This window comes from Leptodactylus fuscus, chromosome 5, assembly GCF_031893055.1.
Source record: "Leptodactylus fuscus isolate aLepFus1 chromosome 5, aLepFus1.hap2, whole genome shotgun sequence".
Lineage (NCBI taxonomy): Eukaryota > Metazoa > Chordata > Amphibia > Anura > Leptodactylidae > Leptodactylus > Leptodactylus fuscus.
The window spans coordinates 171,001,507-171,018,727 of NC_134269.1; the positions used below are offsets into that span (position 1 = coordinate 171,001,507).

The 17,221-nt window shown below is 40.4% G+C and overlaps 1 protein-coding gene across 2 annotated transcripts in view; it reads left to right on the top strand.

The window, feature by feature from the left end:
• The window catches only part of PPP2R2B (protein phosphatase 2 regulatory subunit Bbeta), a 270,379-nt gene that overhangs the window by 213,233 nt on the left and 39,925 nt on the right, over positions 1–17,221 (top strand). For both annotated transcript variants that reach the window (XM_075274753.1, XM_075274754.1), the window contains exon 4: positions 5,792–5,904. In XM_075274753.1, the coding sequence (XP_075130854.1) occupies positions 5,792–5,904 (113 nt within the window). The remainder of the gene's footprint in view (positions 1–5,791; positions 5,905–17,221) is intronic.

Consider the following 17,221-nt stretch of genomic DNA (forward strand, 5'->3'; position numbering starts at 1 on the left):
TGCTTGTTGACCCTATACACAAGTGGCTAACATTGTGGAAACTTTTTGATAAAAGGGCAGTTTGGATGTTTAGTGACTTTTAACACCATTTTTGTTTGTAATAATACCATAAAATTATAGATCATTGCAAAGCGTATTAAACAAACAATGTAGTGCAATTAATTTTATAAAGTAATTCATAGAATAATAACAGTTATAGACATGAAAGAAACTTCTGAACAACTCCGTTCTTAATTGGGAAACATTTAGCAGGGTTGTAGGGGAGGCGACCAAGGCATATGCCGGAACGTGGGTTGGTTACGCCAACTTAGGGCTAGTTCACACGGGGGGCCAATCAGGCAGATTTTGACAGCAGATTTTGCCTCAAAATCTGCCTTCATACAATGGTATTCTATGGAGACAGCTAGCTTTTTTTTTTTTTTCCTGCTAGCAGTTTTTTGCTGCTAGCAGAAAAAAGAAGCAACATGACGTTTCTTCAGACGGATTCCGCCTGAAGAAAGCAATATAAGTGAATGGGAGGCAAAAAATGTCTAGTGCAAAAAAAATGTGACTGAAAACGCCTTTTTTTTGTTTTTTGTTTTTTTACAGTCCATTCACTTTAGGGGAGGGGAAAACTGCTCCACAAAACGCTCCAAAAAAATGCCTCAAGGTCAAAAAACCGCTTCCTAATTAGGAAGCGTTTTTTTTTCGGGACCAAAATAAGCCAGGTGGTTTTTATGTGTGAATTAGCCCTTATGTATTTAGGTAGTGCATTGAGGCTTTGCCTCTGTGAAGAACAGCCCTGACTTTAACCTGACTTATGGCCTTGGTGCATATGCAGACAAGCGTGCCATGCCTTTTTTCATGGCCAAGGGTTACCCCATTTTCATGAATCCCTAATAGGCTTCAGCCTATTAAAGGATCTGTGAAATAAGCCTTAGAATGTTATATATATTTTTTTTTTTGCAGATCAGTCACATGGACCATTAAAACAACGGTCATGTGAATTGATCCTATAAAATCTATGGGGCCGTGTTCTTGCCGTTAATAAAACGGCCGCTGAATCCTGTCGTGTGAATGAGCCTTCTCATGGTGCAAACTCAAGTATTGTAGCTCTTTGGTTGCAATACGAAACCAGGATTGTATTATTGCTTCTATTATGTTTTCTTCCACAATAAGGTTAAGGTCGGGGCCATTTCCAGGCCATTCTGTGATTATCCTGAAACCACTTTTTGCACGTAGCAGTTACATGACCTGGAGCTAAATCCTGTTGAAACATAAAGGCTTGATCACTTGCATAAGACTTCAGTTTGGGTTTAAGTAATTCATTTATGTATTTTTTTTTTTTTGGCTTTCTACCCACACCTTTTGCTGTCCTGTATCCCCAGATCTTACCACTAACTTGTGTACTTTATGCCGTCACTGTTGAATATGGAGAATCTGGTCTCTCCACCCCGGATGTCCTATCATTCAGTTAACATGGGTTTGACATATGGCTTTATTTGCAGAATTCTATTATTTACATCAAATTCTTTTAGTTGAGCAACATTTTTCATTACATTTTATAACCTTTATATTTCCAATTATGTATAGTTTTATAGTATTTAAAAACAAAAATACTATTGAGTTATCAAAAATAAACTTTTTTTTCCAAACATTTTCCACAAGTTTTGTCACTAGTAGATTCATATGACGAAGGGCTATATGTAGCAACCAATACATTACAGCCTCAGTCGGGGAATCCTAATGCCATCCCATGTATACACATCTAAATTGGGTTACCATATGCTTTATCCATTTTAGGCCTCTTCAGTCTCCTGGTTTAAATGAATTCTGTCCAGATCTACTAAAATGCAGCAAGTCTATATTCCAGCATGGAGTCTTAACATTAGGGAGCTGAATGATTTGGTGCAGCTGGTTCTGCCTACACGGAAGCAACAGGGAATTTTATGCTTGCCTGCACCCTACTGTACATAGATATATACCGGTATTACTAATCGCTAGCTTACTATCAGATTTTCACTTTAAGGCTAAGGCCCCACGGGCCCTAATCGCAGCGCTAAAGCGTTGCGGAAAGAAAAGCTGCGTGATCATATTGCAGTTCTTTCCACAGCGCTATGAAGAGAAAGTTCACAGAGTTTTCCTCTGCAGACTTTCTCTTCCCATTATATCCACAGGAAAGCCGCCAGTGTTTCCGTAGATATAACTGACATGCTGCGATTTGCAAAGCCGAAACAGCTTTGGCAAATCGCAGCATGTCTGCACTGAGTTTTTTTCCGCAAAGTGGGTATGGGATTTGCATGAATCCCATCCCCTTTGCTTGCACTGTAAAACACCGCTATTTTTCCAGCAGCGTCTCCGCTGCGGGCAAATCGCGGCGTTTACGTCCCGTGGGGCCCTGGCCTTAGGGTGCTTTCACATGGTCAATAATTTGCATTAATAGTTGTGAGCTAAAACCTAAGAGTCAAACACAGAACAGGTGCAAATCTTTCCATTATACTTTCAGTCTAAAATGGTAATATGGGTTATGGGAACACATGGCTGCTTTCTACCACATAGTCCACAACCCATTTTACTTAAAATTGGGCAAAGCTGCAATGTGGTACATACAACCCATATGTCCCTACTTTAAGCCATCTATGTTTTATTACACTTCAACAACCCCTTTCTAGGCTATAGACTCTTCTTTTTTTTTTTTCTCCTCCCAGTTCTGAATTGTTTTTTTTCTGCAGTCTATATGTGTACAATACATAGCAGGCTGCAGAATACTTCTTATTCTGAAAGCGGTCAGGCTGGCTGATCTCCAACACCTTCTGTGATCTTCTCAATAGGTGATTGTACAGCTGTATATTATGGTCTATATGACCACTGGTCCAGTGACCCAAAATTAGAGCAGCGTAAATACATGTGATGCTGCTTGGTTGAGTCATTTGTCACATCATCAGAATGGGGACCATAAAATACGACCACTTGAAGGAGGTATTAAGGAGGAGGCTGAACCTGCGGTACGACAAGCCGTCAACCAGACTGTAAATGACGTTCTTCAATCTGTTCATTTTGTAGTCCGCATGTATTCCAACACACAGTTGAGAATTTATATCATTTATTTTTTTAATCAAAATTTCTGAAATGCAAAATATTAAAATCAAATTGCCTTGAAGATGTCCACAGCCTTTATATTCTCTAGTTGTGACTGAATACTTTGAGGCCTATCAGCCTTTAGTCATTTAGTACATTTTATTACCGTATTTAATAAGAATATGTTTTGTTCTTTGTTCTGTGCCCAAATTTCCACGACACTGAAGGGATTAAACCTTTTGGAAACATATGCTTCTGTGGAATTGTTATGCACTGCAAGGTTGGAATTTCTCAGTCGTACGTTAGCAAGTAGCCAATTGATCATTTTAATACAATTCACAGGCTTCTTAAATATGTTCAGAGGGGAAAAACACATTGTAAAAGAATAAAGATTAATTACATGGTGTAATGTTTTGTTAATTGAGTTTTAAAATAGTTTTTGATTAACAAGGATATTATCTCCACAATCACAACCACATTCTCCGTGCCAGCAGGAAATTAACATTATACCATGTGATTGCTTTTGTGCCAGCTCTCTAAATGGGACTTGTTCAGCCAAGTGGGCCAGGAGACAAATGAATGGAAGATGGAAATGATCTTCCATGTAGAATGAAGCCATTGTGTATTTTATGGACTTTATTTAGAAATATGATATGAAGGAAGATATTTCATTATCAACACTGAACAAAGCACATTATAGAGCAGGGGGAGCTGAGATTGGTACATAGGTTTGTGGGAAAGGTTCAGTATACTTTGTTGATCCATTTATATCTTGGCTCCTTGCTTAGAAATAGTCCTGTAGTCATAAGGGCGGTCCGATCAGTGATTGACATATAACTAAAGGTGTCAGTCACAGGTTGAACTGCTGCCTATAATAACTAGATAATGTATGCCCTGTGCCATGATGTCTGCTGATTGGACTATATTTTCAAGGTGACGGGTTCCCTATAAAAAGTCCCTTAAACATGCATGATATCTCTTGTATAGGCAGAAATACAATTCTTCAGAAGACTTAATAACATCAGTGCTATAGATGGGCAAAACCATTTGTACCGAGCCGGGACCAAGATTCATCTCGAGTGAGCTAATCTGGCTGCTGCAATATACTCTAGACCCCAGAGTATAATAAATGGCCTAGGGGAGGTAGAAAAAAAAAAAAATCATACTCCACTTCCATTACCTCTTTTGGGCCTCCTCATGGCATCCGATCCTCTTTTTTTTTTTTTTCTTTTTTTGACATAATACACCTAGGGTCATTGTTAAGGCCTGTGATTAAGCAACGTGGGCACACAGAGTATCATGGCACTCGGAGTGCACAAGTCACCGCTGAGGTTCAATCACAGGCCTTAACAGTGATCTCAGGTGCATGACTTCGCCAAGGAGGGAGAACACCACAAGGAGGCCCAAAAGATGTAAAAGATTAGTATAAAAGTTATGTTTTTACACTTCCCCTAGGACTTCACTATTATACTCTGTGGTCTGAATTTAAAGTGTGGCTCATACCACAAATATTGGACCCATGCCACCCGAACCAAAAACAAAACTAATTCTATGAGGTGTTTATGTTGGCATATTTTTACCTTTAGACCAATTTTACTGCATAATAAAACAGTTGTGGTGGTTTGGGGATCAATGTTCTTTTATTTTGATGTTGCAGGATAAAAATGTTCAATTTTGTGGGTTTTTTGGTTTCTTTTTCTCCCAAGTGAATGAAACGTGTTTGTGTAAAGGAACCCTTAAGGTTAAAAAAATTAAATATATAAATAAAAAAAATTCACTCTAGTATAAGAAGAAAATGACTCGGTGATGTCAGAAATCAACATTGTGACTGGGGATTTCAAAAATACATAACCACCAGTGAATGTATTTTTAAAGGGGTGTCCCACATTAACAAATTATCCTTGATCCATAGGATGAGGGATAACTTGTAGAGTAGTGGAGGGCTTACTACATACCTCCACCAAGCAGGAGAACAGAGGAGTCTAGTCTGGCTAGTACATGTACCGCTCCATAAATTTAAATAGCGACAAGGGAGATAGAGTACTTGTACCTGTACTTTGGCTATATCTGACACTCCTGTTGAAATAAATGGAGCTTGGTGCTTGTCTGTGTGGTTGGACCCCCCCACCACTCTGCATGTTATCACTTTAAGTGAACATACACTTTATGTAGCTGCTAACAGTATACTTGTTTGGCTGACCACTGTAACTTCTGACCTATCTTCCCATGCACATGCACCCTGGGCTTGGTCGAGCATGCATGTGTTCTCAGTTTGTGGATGGTGGTAAGATGCACTGCAAGATACTTCTCATCCAATAAGCTGCCGATAGAACAAAGAATCAGACATGTCGAAATCGAACATGCCCGATCCTTCTTTACCTCCATATCTTCTATTGGGCAAAAGTTGGATTCCCATACACATTAGATGGTAGTAGATTTGACAAATCTAAAATATATGGGTATCTTTTAAGGTTCATAAACTCTATTTACTTATGTAATGCTATGAGAAATAACTGTAATATATACCTTATTTCCATTCTGCCACCTATAAGGTAAATCTTGGGTTTATACAGTGAGAACATAGACCGACCATAACATGAAAGTGTTAAAAAAAAAAACAAAACTTAGTTTCCAGTTCTCAGACAGGTTCCTCCATCCAAGTGACTTACCCTCCCAGGAGTCCCACAAGAAGCAGCTGCTTAATATTTTTTCTTGTCTTGTTTCTTCTATGCAGATAAAACGGTAAAGTTATGGAAAGTCAGTGAACGAGACAAGAGACCGGAGGGTTACAACCTGAAGGATGAAGAAGGAAGGCTACGTGACCCATGCACAATAACTTCATTACGAGTAAGATCATTACCGTTAATTTAACCCTTGAGGTTACAAAATGTAGTTTTGATGGTAATTTTCTCTGGTGCAAATTGGATGGTAACAGCTGCAGGCTTTTGTGCAGAAATCAAAAGGAATTCTTTTACATGAGCAGTTTGATCCCACTTGGTTGATATCTTTCCTCACATCTTTGATATATTTTCCAATTACTTCAATCCTAATCCGTACTGCAACTATGTAATACAAGGCATTTTATGGCTACCGGGCTTACTGCTGTGTGTGCATGTGTTTTTGCAGATAAATTTCCAGGCATAACCACCTCTCTGACCTCTTCCTTGTCAATCTTTGGAAGTTTCTTTTCATCCATTTTTCCCTTGGTAGGCCATGCTTGTGATGGTCAACTACAATGTTCTACATGAGATGTTGATGACTAAAATAGTCTCGCAATATAATGTCCCTTCTCAGCGGTGTAACTAAGAATGGTGGGGCCCCAAGGTGAACATTTGACATGTTGCCCCCTCCCCCCCCCCCTTGCACAGACCGCATTCCTGTGCACACGATTATGCCCCATAGTGGCCCCTGCACACAGTATTATGCCCCATAGTGGCACCAGTACACAGTATTATGCCCTATAGTGTCCCCTACACACACAGTATTATGCCCCATAGTGGCCCCTGCACACAGTATTATGCCCCATAGTGGCCCCTACACACACAGTATTATGCCCCATAGTGGCCCCTACACACACAGTATTATGCCCCATAGTGGCACCAGTACACAGTATTATGCCCCATAGTGGCCCCTACACACACAGTATTATGCCCCATAGTGGCCCCTACACACACAGTATTATGCCCCATAGTGGCCCCTACACACACACAGTATTATGCCCCATAGTGGCCCCTGCACACAGTATTATGCCCCATAGTGGCCCCTGCACACAGTATTATGCCACATTGTGGGCCACCTGTAAACAATTATACTCGGGGTGTGTGTGTGTGTGGGGGGGGTCTTTTCAGACTCCAGAGTATAATGATCTGAGATCCAGGGTAGTATATAAACATAAAAAAAAATGTTACTTACCTCTCCCTGACTCCGCTGCACTCCCTGCAGATCTCTTCAATGTTGGACCAGAAGTCACCTGACCTATGCTGGCGTCCCAATGCATAGCGACGCTGGCCTGGGTCACATGACGTCTGTGATGTCTCCAAACAGTTTCAAAGCTTTCCGGAGCGTCCCTTAATTCCTTCACCTCCCCTAGCCCAATGATCATTGTATTCCGGGGTCTGGACCCGCAGGTCCTGTTTTCTGTCTAGTTAGCACTTCATACATCCATTAGCGAGAGAATAAATCTTTTTCTTTGCAAAAACTCCAGGAAGGCATAGTCTGTGAGTTGGGCAATTGAGAGTAGCGTTCATGACAGCTTTTACAGTTTTCTCTGTAGAGCACTAGGGTTAGAAACAGGCCTTCACGCAAACTGCTCTTCCTACTGAATGAGAAACCTGCTTCCAACATGGGACATAACTCTATAGAGCCTCCAGAAAAGGGGACATGAACGAATAACATATACTATGCAATTTATAGCACATTTGCAGAGACCAATGATTTCAGCCAATACTTGCAGAACACGGAGGACTGGGGACTATATGGCACAGTAATGCAGTAGTCCTCTGAAACCAGTAGTCACGGACTTCTGTGAATGATGGATGTGTCCTTAATGGGACAACCCCTTGAAAGACCAAGATAAATGAATACTGTATGTGATACCACTATGGCATATCTATCACTGGATTATAGTAGTTTTCTGTAGATTGCATTGATGTCGCTCTTGTCAGGATTTTTTTTATCTCTGGGTAAAATTCCCATTCCTTTTCCGACCGTCTATAGATAGCTCAGCCAAAGGCAAATAGGTCTGAAGTAACAGCAACCTCTTGACAGCTAAGTGGCCGTGTTGCCTTTCCCTGTCAGAACTCCACTATTCTAAGCGTAGACGACCAGCCTTGCTCTTGAATACTATATATACCTCCAGAAAAATAACATGAAAGGCCAAAAGGAGGTCATGGAGGAAAGGCAGCGAGCTGTTTTGCCAGCATTCAAATTCACCGAAGGGATGGATATCATCTTGGAAGCGTTCCACATAACAGATGTGACTACTGAGCCTGAGCTGCTGGAATGAGCCAAGTGTGATGAAGCTCATCTTGCCTGTCCTGCCTGTATTCCCCAGGGTGACAGCTTGCTGAGAGATCCTGCGAAGACTCACATATACACACACAACTCTGCTAAGACAGGCACGGCACAGGAACACACTGTGTTCTCAAATGAGACTCCAGACGTCTAGTAATTATATAAAATCCTAATTCAGATCAACGTCTTTTAATTAGGAATCCTGGTAAATTGCTGACAAATGGAAGAAAACTCTTACTAATGGAGAAAAATATTGTTTCTATAGATTATATTGCGGTGGGGGTATTTCAGGACAGTGGCCTGTTGGCAACTCCCCTGGCACTTAGCTCCAGAGAGTGCGTATTTGTCCAGGAAATTTAGATGAAGGCTAGGGCAGTGAGTTGAATCTTGGCCCCTGCTCAAGGAAATCCTGGCTATAGTATGACTGGGAATGATGGGTAAATGTCTGATGGTCATTTTTATTCTATCCGTTAAAGTCTAGACATCACATATCTATCATCGATGTATTTGGATTTAAGGGTAGGCCTATATGTGGCCGATTTGTAGAAATTTCTGATGTTTAAAACGTTTATTTGGTTTGATATAGCTGCCCAGCTCTAATAAATGTATACTTCGATGTTAAGTGTACTTATATAATCAGTTTAGTCACCATGCTTTCAAATAATATTCAGATGTGTGTATGAAAGATGTTCAACATTTCCCACAATATTTAAAGGTGGGTTTTCCAGCCCTCTCTAGTGTTTTGATATTGATGAGATGACCTATCCACCCTATAGTCTATATATTACTTAAAGGGTTATTCCCACATCGCATACTCACCAGTCTTCACTGCTGTAAAATCTTCTTTCTTCCTGGTTTCTTGCTTCATTTGGTGGGTGGGGTTTCACATTCAACTTGCCGTTTAGCTCCGCCCAAATTAGTGTGTAGCTTCACCCACCATATAGTGTGATCCTATGGGGTGGCTGAAGGGCCTGTGATGTCATCAAAGGTCCACAAACAACACTATATGCACAATATTGGACTATGAAGTACAGGCAGGAGCAACTCCATTCTGTGTTATGTACAGAGACTGCCTGTCTCTGCCATAATGAACACAACTGAATTAGCTAGCCTGATAAATGGGAGAACAGAAGACGAGTTCAGAAGTGAAAGCAGCTCCTCTCCTCTATCTGAGTGCAGGGAGCTAGGTCACGTGGTGTAGACACAGAAATAGCTAGATACACAGGCTCGCTCCCTGCACTTAGCCCCCCCCTCCCTCCCCCCTGAGAGCAGGCAGCTACATCACTTGACTTTTGAGCAGATAAGTCAAGGGCTGTTTCAACAATGAATTGAATAAAATAAGATAGTGGACAAACAAAGCAGTTTTGCTGGAGCAGTGTATTTAGGAAAAGTCTTACATTCACATTAACAAGCAGTATAGATAGGATCCTTGTGATGGGACAACCCCTTTAAATAGAAACAGAGTTGCTTTTTGCTCTGGCCTCAGCAGTTGCTTATGGCAACCGGGACAACTGATTGGTCTTCTGGCCTTTCCTTTGGGTTGGCCTACAAATGTGTCCCCATTATTAAATACCCTATATTATAGATCTGTAGACAAAAATTGACACATGTGAAAACAATAAAAACATTAGATTTTCGGGCTAGGCCTTCTGCACTCCAACTATTAATGCATATAATATACACTTTTACAATTGCTAGTACTACAAATGTGTGCATGTGTGTATACATATACGTATATGTAAGATCAGACTAATATACTGCTGTACAATAAATTCCAGTAACGTCACAGGTTAAATACAAAGAGATGCACATCACAGTGGAGAGCATAGATATGTGAAATTCCCCTGGCTATGTTATCAGTATGGAAAACGTTGTCCATATCAGATTGGTGGGGGCTGTCACCTAGCACTCCCACTGATAACCTGATATGGGGAGCCACCAGCATTCTAACTATACAGTGAGCTGGAAGCAGACAGCTCTGTACACTATGTAGTGACTGTTCCAGATGACTGCGGCTCAGCTCCCATTCAAGTGAAAGAGCTGCAAAAAAACTAGTGTGGGTGCCAAAAGGAGAACAAACCCATCTGCTTCTGGTTTTGTCCGCTGTATAGTTTGAGCTTCAATTGCTACTAACAGCAGCTTATTTGTTGTGGAGGCAGCTCTCTGACCCTCCACCCCTGACCCCAAACACACTGATCTGATGACTGATATCCTTAGGATAGATCATGAATATCATAAGCCCTTTTATTGTTTGGAATTATTACATGCGATGGTAATGTTTTACTGGCAGAAGCCACAAGTTGTTCTAATGTAGAAACCTTACTGTAGCAGTACTTATAGGACTCGCAGCCTTTACAGCGCACACGCAGTTTACATTTTTTTACAGTGAATCTACACCGTATAAAGCAATGTGTGTAGCTTTCCAGGATGTCATTAGAATATTTTCTGTTTAGGAAGCATCTTCTGTACCATTAACAAGCAGAGAGAGAAACCCCAAGGTGAAGCTGATGAAAAACACGGATGTCTTTGAGCGCCACATGTCACTATTTTGAAGTGACAGACTTTTTTCATGTCAGTCCTTCATCTCTTGTTGAACCTCTTGAAAATCTTATCACTTCTTTGTAGTTAGAGAGGGTCTTCTAAGTGACCTTCTTTTGTAATCTCTGTATTATAGTAGCTTTTATATCCATGTCTGTGTTCCATATTATTGCTTTTATACAATTGCAAGGCATAGTAATACACGTGAGCATTTTAAAGGTATCTAGAGTAAAACTCCTACCTTGTGTATATAGAGGCACGTTTATTTGTTCATTTTCAGTCCATTCACTCATAGCAACAGTACATTTTAGGGAGAATGACAAATATATTATCGCTCTATACAATAAATGCTTACAGAGAAATCATCTTAGGTAGATCTTTCTCTGACCATTCATGCTTGTGCATAGGCTTCAGCTCTAGGCTCCAGCAATGCCCTTGTGGAAAGATGTAATTGCAGAGGAGAGGTTCTTAGACAACAGACACCTGGCCTTTTGAGAGTGAGGAGTCTCTGAGAAATGCCTGCTGTTCCCTGTGACCTCAGGAGTGTTGTATGTCCTCACAGAAGAGCTTGGCAGGTGGTTCCTGTCTTTGTGTGTGAAAGACATGATGTTATCTCATGACGGGGATTATTATTGGAAGCCTGACCTTTTAATGTCTTTTGTGTAGCGCAGTTTAACATCACATGGAACGGTGACGGCCAAAAACATTACATTATTACATCTTCAGCATAATTCCTTGAATGCAGTCATTGAAAGTGATGTTCTGCTATAGGAGCCTGCTGAGGTCAGAGGGAATCGGGACTGAGCCATTGTATTTCCTATTTGAAATATATCATCTTAGAAATTCACTTTACAAATATTTTACAAATATATACATATATAGCTAGATAGAGAGATGGATATCTCTAGATAGATGGATAGATAGATAGATTCTGATCAAACTCTGCATTTATTATATAATTGTCACATGCTAAAATATTGCCATGTGTCTTATTCACACTGTATAGCTTACATGTTTTTAAGTTTTGTACACTAAAAAACAGCCCAACTTTGGGAATTTGTCCTTTTCAATCCTTTTTTCACAAATCCTAGAGCTTTAGCCTGTTTTCCAGTAGAAAGTATTTGCCACCTGGTGGCTTGGGAACCAAATGTGGTTCTTGGGCCCACGGCATGTGGCACCGCAGCTGAAGTCAACTGTAAATGTTTGTCCCAAGGAGGTCTTGGCCTTATTAAAACTTAATAGTAGTCAATATTAGGATAAGACCATTTTTTTTTTTTAGATGTGGCAGGTTTGCATTTGAGAGTTTGGTGTCACATAACACATGGTGTGTTATATAATACATTTCAGCCGTTGCAGGGGGCAATATCTATAGCAAAATCAATATGCAACACATTTACCATCACATCGAAATATAATTGCAATGGAGCCATATCTTTAATAGATGAAAGTGTCAAGATTGTTTGTGTAGAAAAGGGATCTATTAGGTACAGGGTACAGTGTTTTGCTTCCTCTATGCCTAACTAGACATCAATTGACCTCTTCTATATAGCTATTCTAAATCTGTATCTAGGCAGTCTACTTCTCATGCTCTACAGATTCATAGAATATGTGTGTGTGTGTGTGTGTGTGTGTGTGTGTAATATAAATATATATCACTACACAGGCTCAATATTTACATTTTCATTTCTGAAAAATGTAAGAAACTACATTTGCCATTGTCACAGCTGTCAGATGACATGGACCAAAGTGCAGTGAGATAAAGCAATCTACCGTCACTATGGTCAAGGTGACATCCCCTAGCGTCAAAATGAGTGGATAATTTATAGATTACATCTGAGGCTGAAATCCCTCTATGGTGGGATCACTTAAGTATTGTGTTAGAGATCACAACCAAAAAGCCCCTCTGTGTTGAAAGACATCCTAGTAAATTTTCAATAACCTTCATGTTGTGTGTTTCCTGTATAGACTGTGTGATATTACTGATCACTTATATTAAAGTAGCTGAAATGTAATACCAAATGCAGTATATGCAGACAGGTAGTGCTATTTATGACGACATCCAGACCGGTTACCCTACTCGTATGCAAACAATTTAAGCTCCAGCATAATCAATATTTTTGTGAAAGAATTTTGCCATTGTAGTCTAGGATGCCAATAAGTGCTGCTTATTAGTCAAGGCTTAATTCTAGTAACTTTTTCTGTAGTCAAGAATTTCACCTTCAGTGTTGAACAATTTCATAGTTATATAAAGTATGATGCCATAGTTTGGCGCTTCCAGGTGGACTCTGAAATAGGTGAACATGCGTGGTACTCTTAGTATGTGTCTGCGGATCCCAGAGAGAGGCCTAAATGCGGTGGAAAGGCAGTCATTCATCCTATGTTGGATGGCCCTCAGTGGCAGTCGATGGTAATCTGCAGAAGCCCAAGTTTCAGAATATACTCCCCTAAGGCTAAGGCCCCATGGGCTGGAAACGCCATGCTAAAGCGCTGTGGGAACAACCGCGGCGCTTTGAACAGAAAGTTCAAAGATTTCCTCCACTGACTTTTTGTTACCATTATATCTACAGGAAAGCCACCAGCGTTTCCGTAGCTATAACTGACATGCTGTGATTTCCAAAACTGCTCCAGTTTTGGAAATCACATCATGTCCGCACTGCAGTTTTTACCATAAACTGGGCATGGGATTCGCATGAATCCCATCCACTTTGCAAGTACTGTAAAACACTGCGATCTTTCCCTCCCAACTCTATTGGGAGCCTTTTTTTTGGAGGCTGATTTTGAGGAGGATTCAGCGTCAAAATCAGTGCCAAAAAACTGTGCGCACTGACCTTTGAAGAAGGGTTTTTCTCAGCAACTGAGCAGTCTTCAGAAATAAAGGCATATTTTCAAACTGTCAGAAGGCCTACAAGGTACTGGGATTGCATTTTCATACTTTATGTAGACAGACTCCTATAGGATTGGCTTATGCCACCGATCCTCTACCAGCATGTTGGCACACCTCCTCCTATTCATATAGATGTCTGGCAATACTTAAATTAAACTGCACCAGAACGTTCAATGACAGGTCCAGAAACAGTAGTTCACCAGTAGTGTGTTGTCCTCCATGATCACCAGACTTAACACCATGTAACTTCCATCTGTGGAGCTACGTCAAGGACTCCGTGTATTTCCCCTCCAACCACAGGATCTGAACAACCAGAGACATCACATCACTGAAACAGTGTTGGCGCGAGTTTGGACAAAAATGTATATCTGCTGCTTTTCTAATGAAATAACATTGAACTTTTATAGTGTCTATTCATAAACTTCATAAATGTGTTAGTCTCTTGGTTCTGAATACCGAGGCTATAGTTGTGCACCATTTTTTTTTTTTTAAATACCCCTATACTTATATATTACGAAGGATTAAAGCCAATACGTTGTTTTTTGAGCCTCCATGGTATATTTAAGTGTTACAAAGACCATTTTTTGCAGAAGAAAATTTTTCCTGATATCCCAGTTTGGTAATATTCTCTTTAGAGTCGACATGGTCAAAATCTTAAGCTAAATTATGTCTCAATTACAAAAGAAGCCCTGAAATGTGCAGTGTAGCCCTGTCATCTTGGTGACGGATTAAACTAAAGCATTCTTTCCACTGACATTCTTCCCCACACTAATGCAATGCTATTATTCTCTCCTCATTATTGCATGGCCGTCATTCCACCTACTGCCAAGGCCTCTGGGTGACAGCAGGATAGTGACAAGACCCTGACAAGGCCAGTTCTCTAATCTCTGCTGCTGTGACACCCTGTATGCTAGCCAATATGTAAATCGTTCTCTTCTCCCCATGGCAGGCATTATGCGGGACCGGTTTTTGGCAGCAACAAAATCACAGAGCTAAAGTAAAAATAGCGTGTGAAGTCATTTAGATGTCAGAGCTGAAAATGGAAAAGTTATTTAAGCCAGCTACAATATTAGGGAAGGCTTATTGCAAGGTTCTTTTAGGTTAATGACCATTCCTGTGGTCAAGCATGGATATCACTCATACATACAGGAGAGTAAGAATATTACATTAGGAAGGTCACCTATACAGCGGAGCACAAAGCTGCAGCCGGGTCTTGGGAGCATATCATTCAACTGCTGCCAATAGACAGCCTTGGATTGGAGCCTGCATCATAACCAGCAGGGGGAAGGGGGGGGACTCATTTTACTGATCTCATCCCAAAGCGTTTCCTATAGCGAACCTGTTGGGTGATTTTTGGTGCCCTATCTGAGACTATCCAATGATAGAGGGAGAAAAGATGAACCATGGGATGAAGAATAGGTTTATATGATTTGGAGCAGGATTTCTGACAAGATTCCTATGGCGTTAGTCACTCAGCCATTTTAAGAACAAGGAGAGTATATGAGTATATTCATATGTCTGTTTTTTTTGTTTGTTTGTGTAAAAATGGACATTCTTTGTCAAAAAATAGCAATGATATTGAGTTGTTGGTTTTTTTTTTGTTTTTTTTTAACCTGTGCTTTGAAACCACATGCTATAAAAAAGACTATCAAAAATGGCCACTCAGCACATGTAAAACAGACGTTAAAAACATCCCCACAGATCAACGGACTATAGGATCCATGATGCACTGAAATAGACATAGTTCAGTGGCAGTCAGAGCTACTTGACCTCTCTCCTATTATTGAGAGCATTGTAATACCACGGCCACTAAACAGTATAAAAATGTGCTTGTTCCAGAGCACCATGACCCCTTCAGTCAATTGTTCAGGGGAGGTTTTGGATGTTGAACATCCACCAAACTGATATTGAGGATCTATACTATAGTATAAAAAACTAGAGATGAGCGAACAGTGAAATATTCGCTATTCGTTTCGAATAGCCCCTCAATATTCGACTATTCGAATGAATATCGAACCCCATTATAGTCTATAGGGAAAAATTACTCATTTCAGGGGATCTCGCCCTTCGACTCAGGAGAGTCACCAAGTCCACTATGACACCCGAGGAAATGATGCCAACACCTTGGAATGCAACTGGGACAGCAGGGGAAGCATGCCTGGGGGCATCTAACATGCCCAAGTCACTGTATTGCGTCGGGATCCCTGTCAGCTTATGATATGCGGGAGCTCACTTTTTCCTATAGGAATGCATTGACTAGCATTGATTGGCCAAATGCCATACAGAGTACTGCATTTGGCCAGTCAACGCTGGTTCTGCCGGAGGAGGCGGAGTCTAGGATCGGTCCACAGCAGTCTCCATTCTGGTCCGATCTTAGACTCCGCCTCCTCACAGACGAGCCTCTGGCAGAACCAGCATTGATTGGCCGAATGCTGTACTCTGTATGGCATTTGGCCAATCAACACTGGTCAATGCATTCCTATGGGAAAAAGTAAGCTCGCGCATATTGCAAGATGACAGGGATCCCGACCAGATAGAGCCCCAAAGAGCTGGGTGAGTAACATTCCCACCTAAATAAAGGTAATCCCTAGCTAACCCTGTCTGTAGATATATCCTTGTCTCAGTCACATAGTTCACAGTCTCAAATTAACCGAATGTTAAATCCACCATTCGTATAAATTGGAGGTCATCTGATTTAGCCCGCCAATTACTTTTTCCGATTTTTTTTTTTTTTTTTTTTTTTGATGCCTCCATTGTCGTAGTTCCTATCCCACCTCCCCTGCGCAGTTATTGGTGCAAAAAAAGCGCCAGGGAAGGTGGGAGGGGATATGAATTTTTAGTGCGTTGCCTCATGGTATTCGATTGGAATCGAATTCCTCGAATGGCCTGATATTCGATCGAATATGTATTCGATCGAACAGTGTTCGCTCATCTCTATCAAAAACCCCTTTAACTATCCCCCATGTACTAACTGGGGAAAATCCACTGATCTATTAATTCCTCCTTACAATGTTGGTACTTGATTTAATATTTTAGAATATTCCACACGCAATGTATTGTAAAGCATTATGATAAGGTTATAGCCTTGACCTTGTGTGCTCAATATCAAATCTGATATTAAGATTTTTCTTTTTAATACATTGTACAATATAAAACCAAATCCAGCAAATGTCCCAGTTGTAGTCATACAATATTTTCCCGATAATGCAATCTTTACCCGAGAATGAATCTGGTATTGGGTTAATTAGTACTTATGAAGTGAGCTCAGTCAGAAAGCAATTGTCCTGCAAAGAAATCAATGTAGCAATTATACATTTCCAGTGCTTAGCTTGGTACTAATTAGATGGAGAAGCGAACCACTAGTCCATAAAGATGGAAAAACCCTCCAAGGTACATCGTGTCCAGTTGGGAGTTGTCTGAATACTGAGGAGGGGGAGGCAGAAGACGAAGGAAAAGCATAAATGTAAGTATGCCTGACTATATAGAATAGATAGATAGATAGATGGATAGATGTAATTATTTTATGTAGTTCTGTTCAGTTTTGGGCAGTGTGTTTATATAACTCATTATTCTAGTTTATGAAGGGATTTCAAATTGAAGTACTCAAGCTCAAAAATTTTTTTAAAAAAAAGGGATCAACATGGAAGGAAATAAAATATTAAACTATACGTTTTTTTTAGTTTGTCCTGTATGTCAGTGGGGTCTGACAAACCGTCCTCTTAAAGCTGA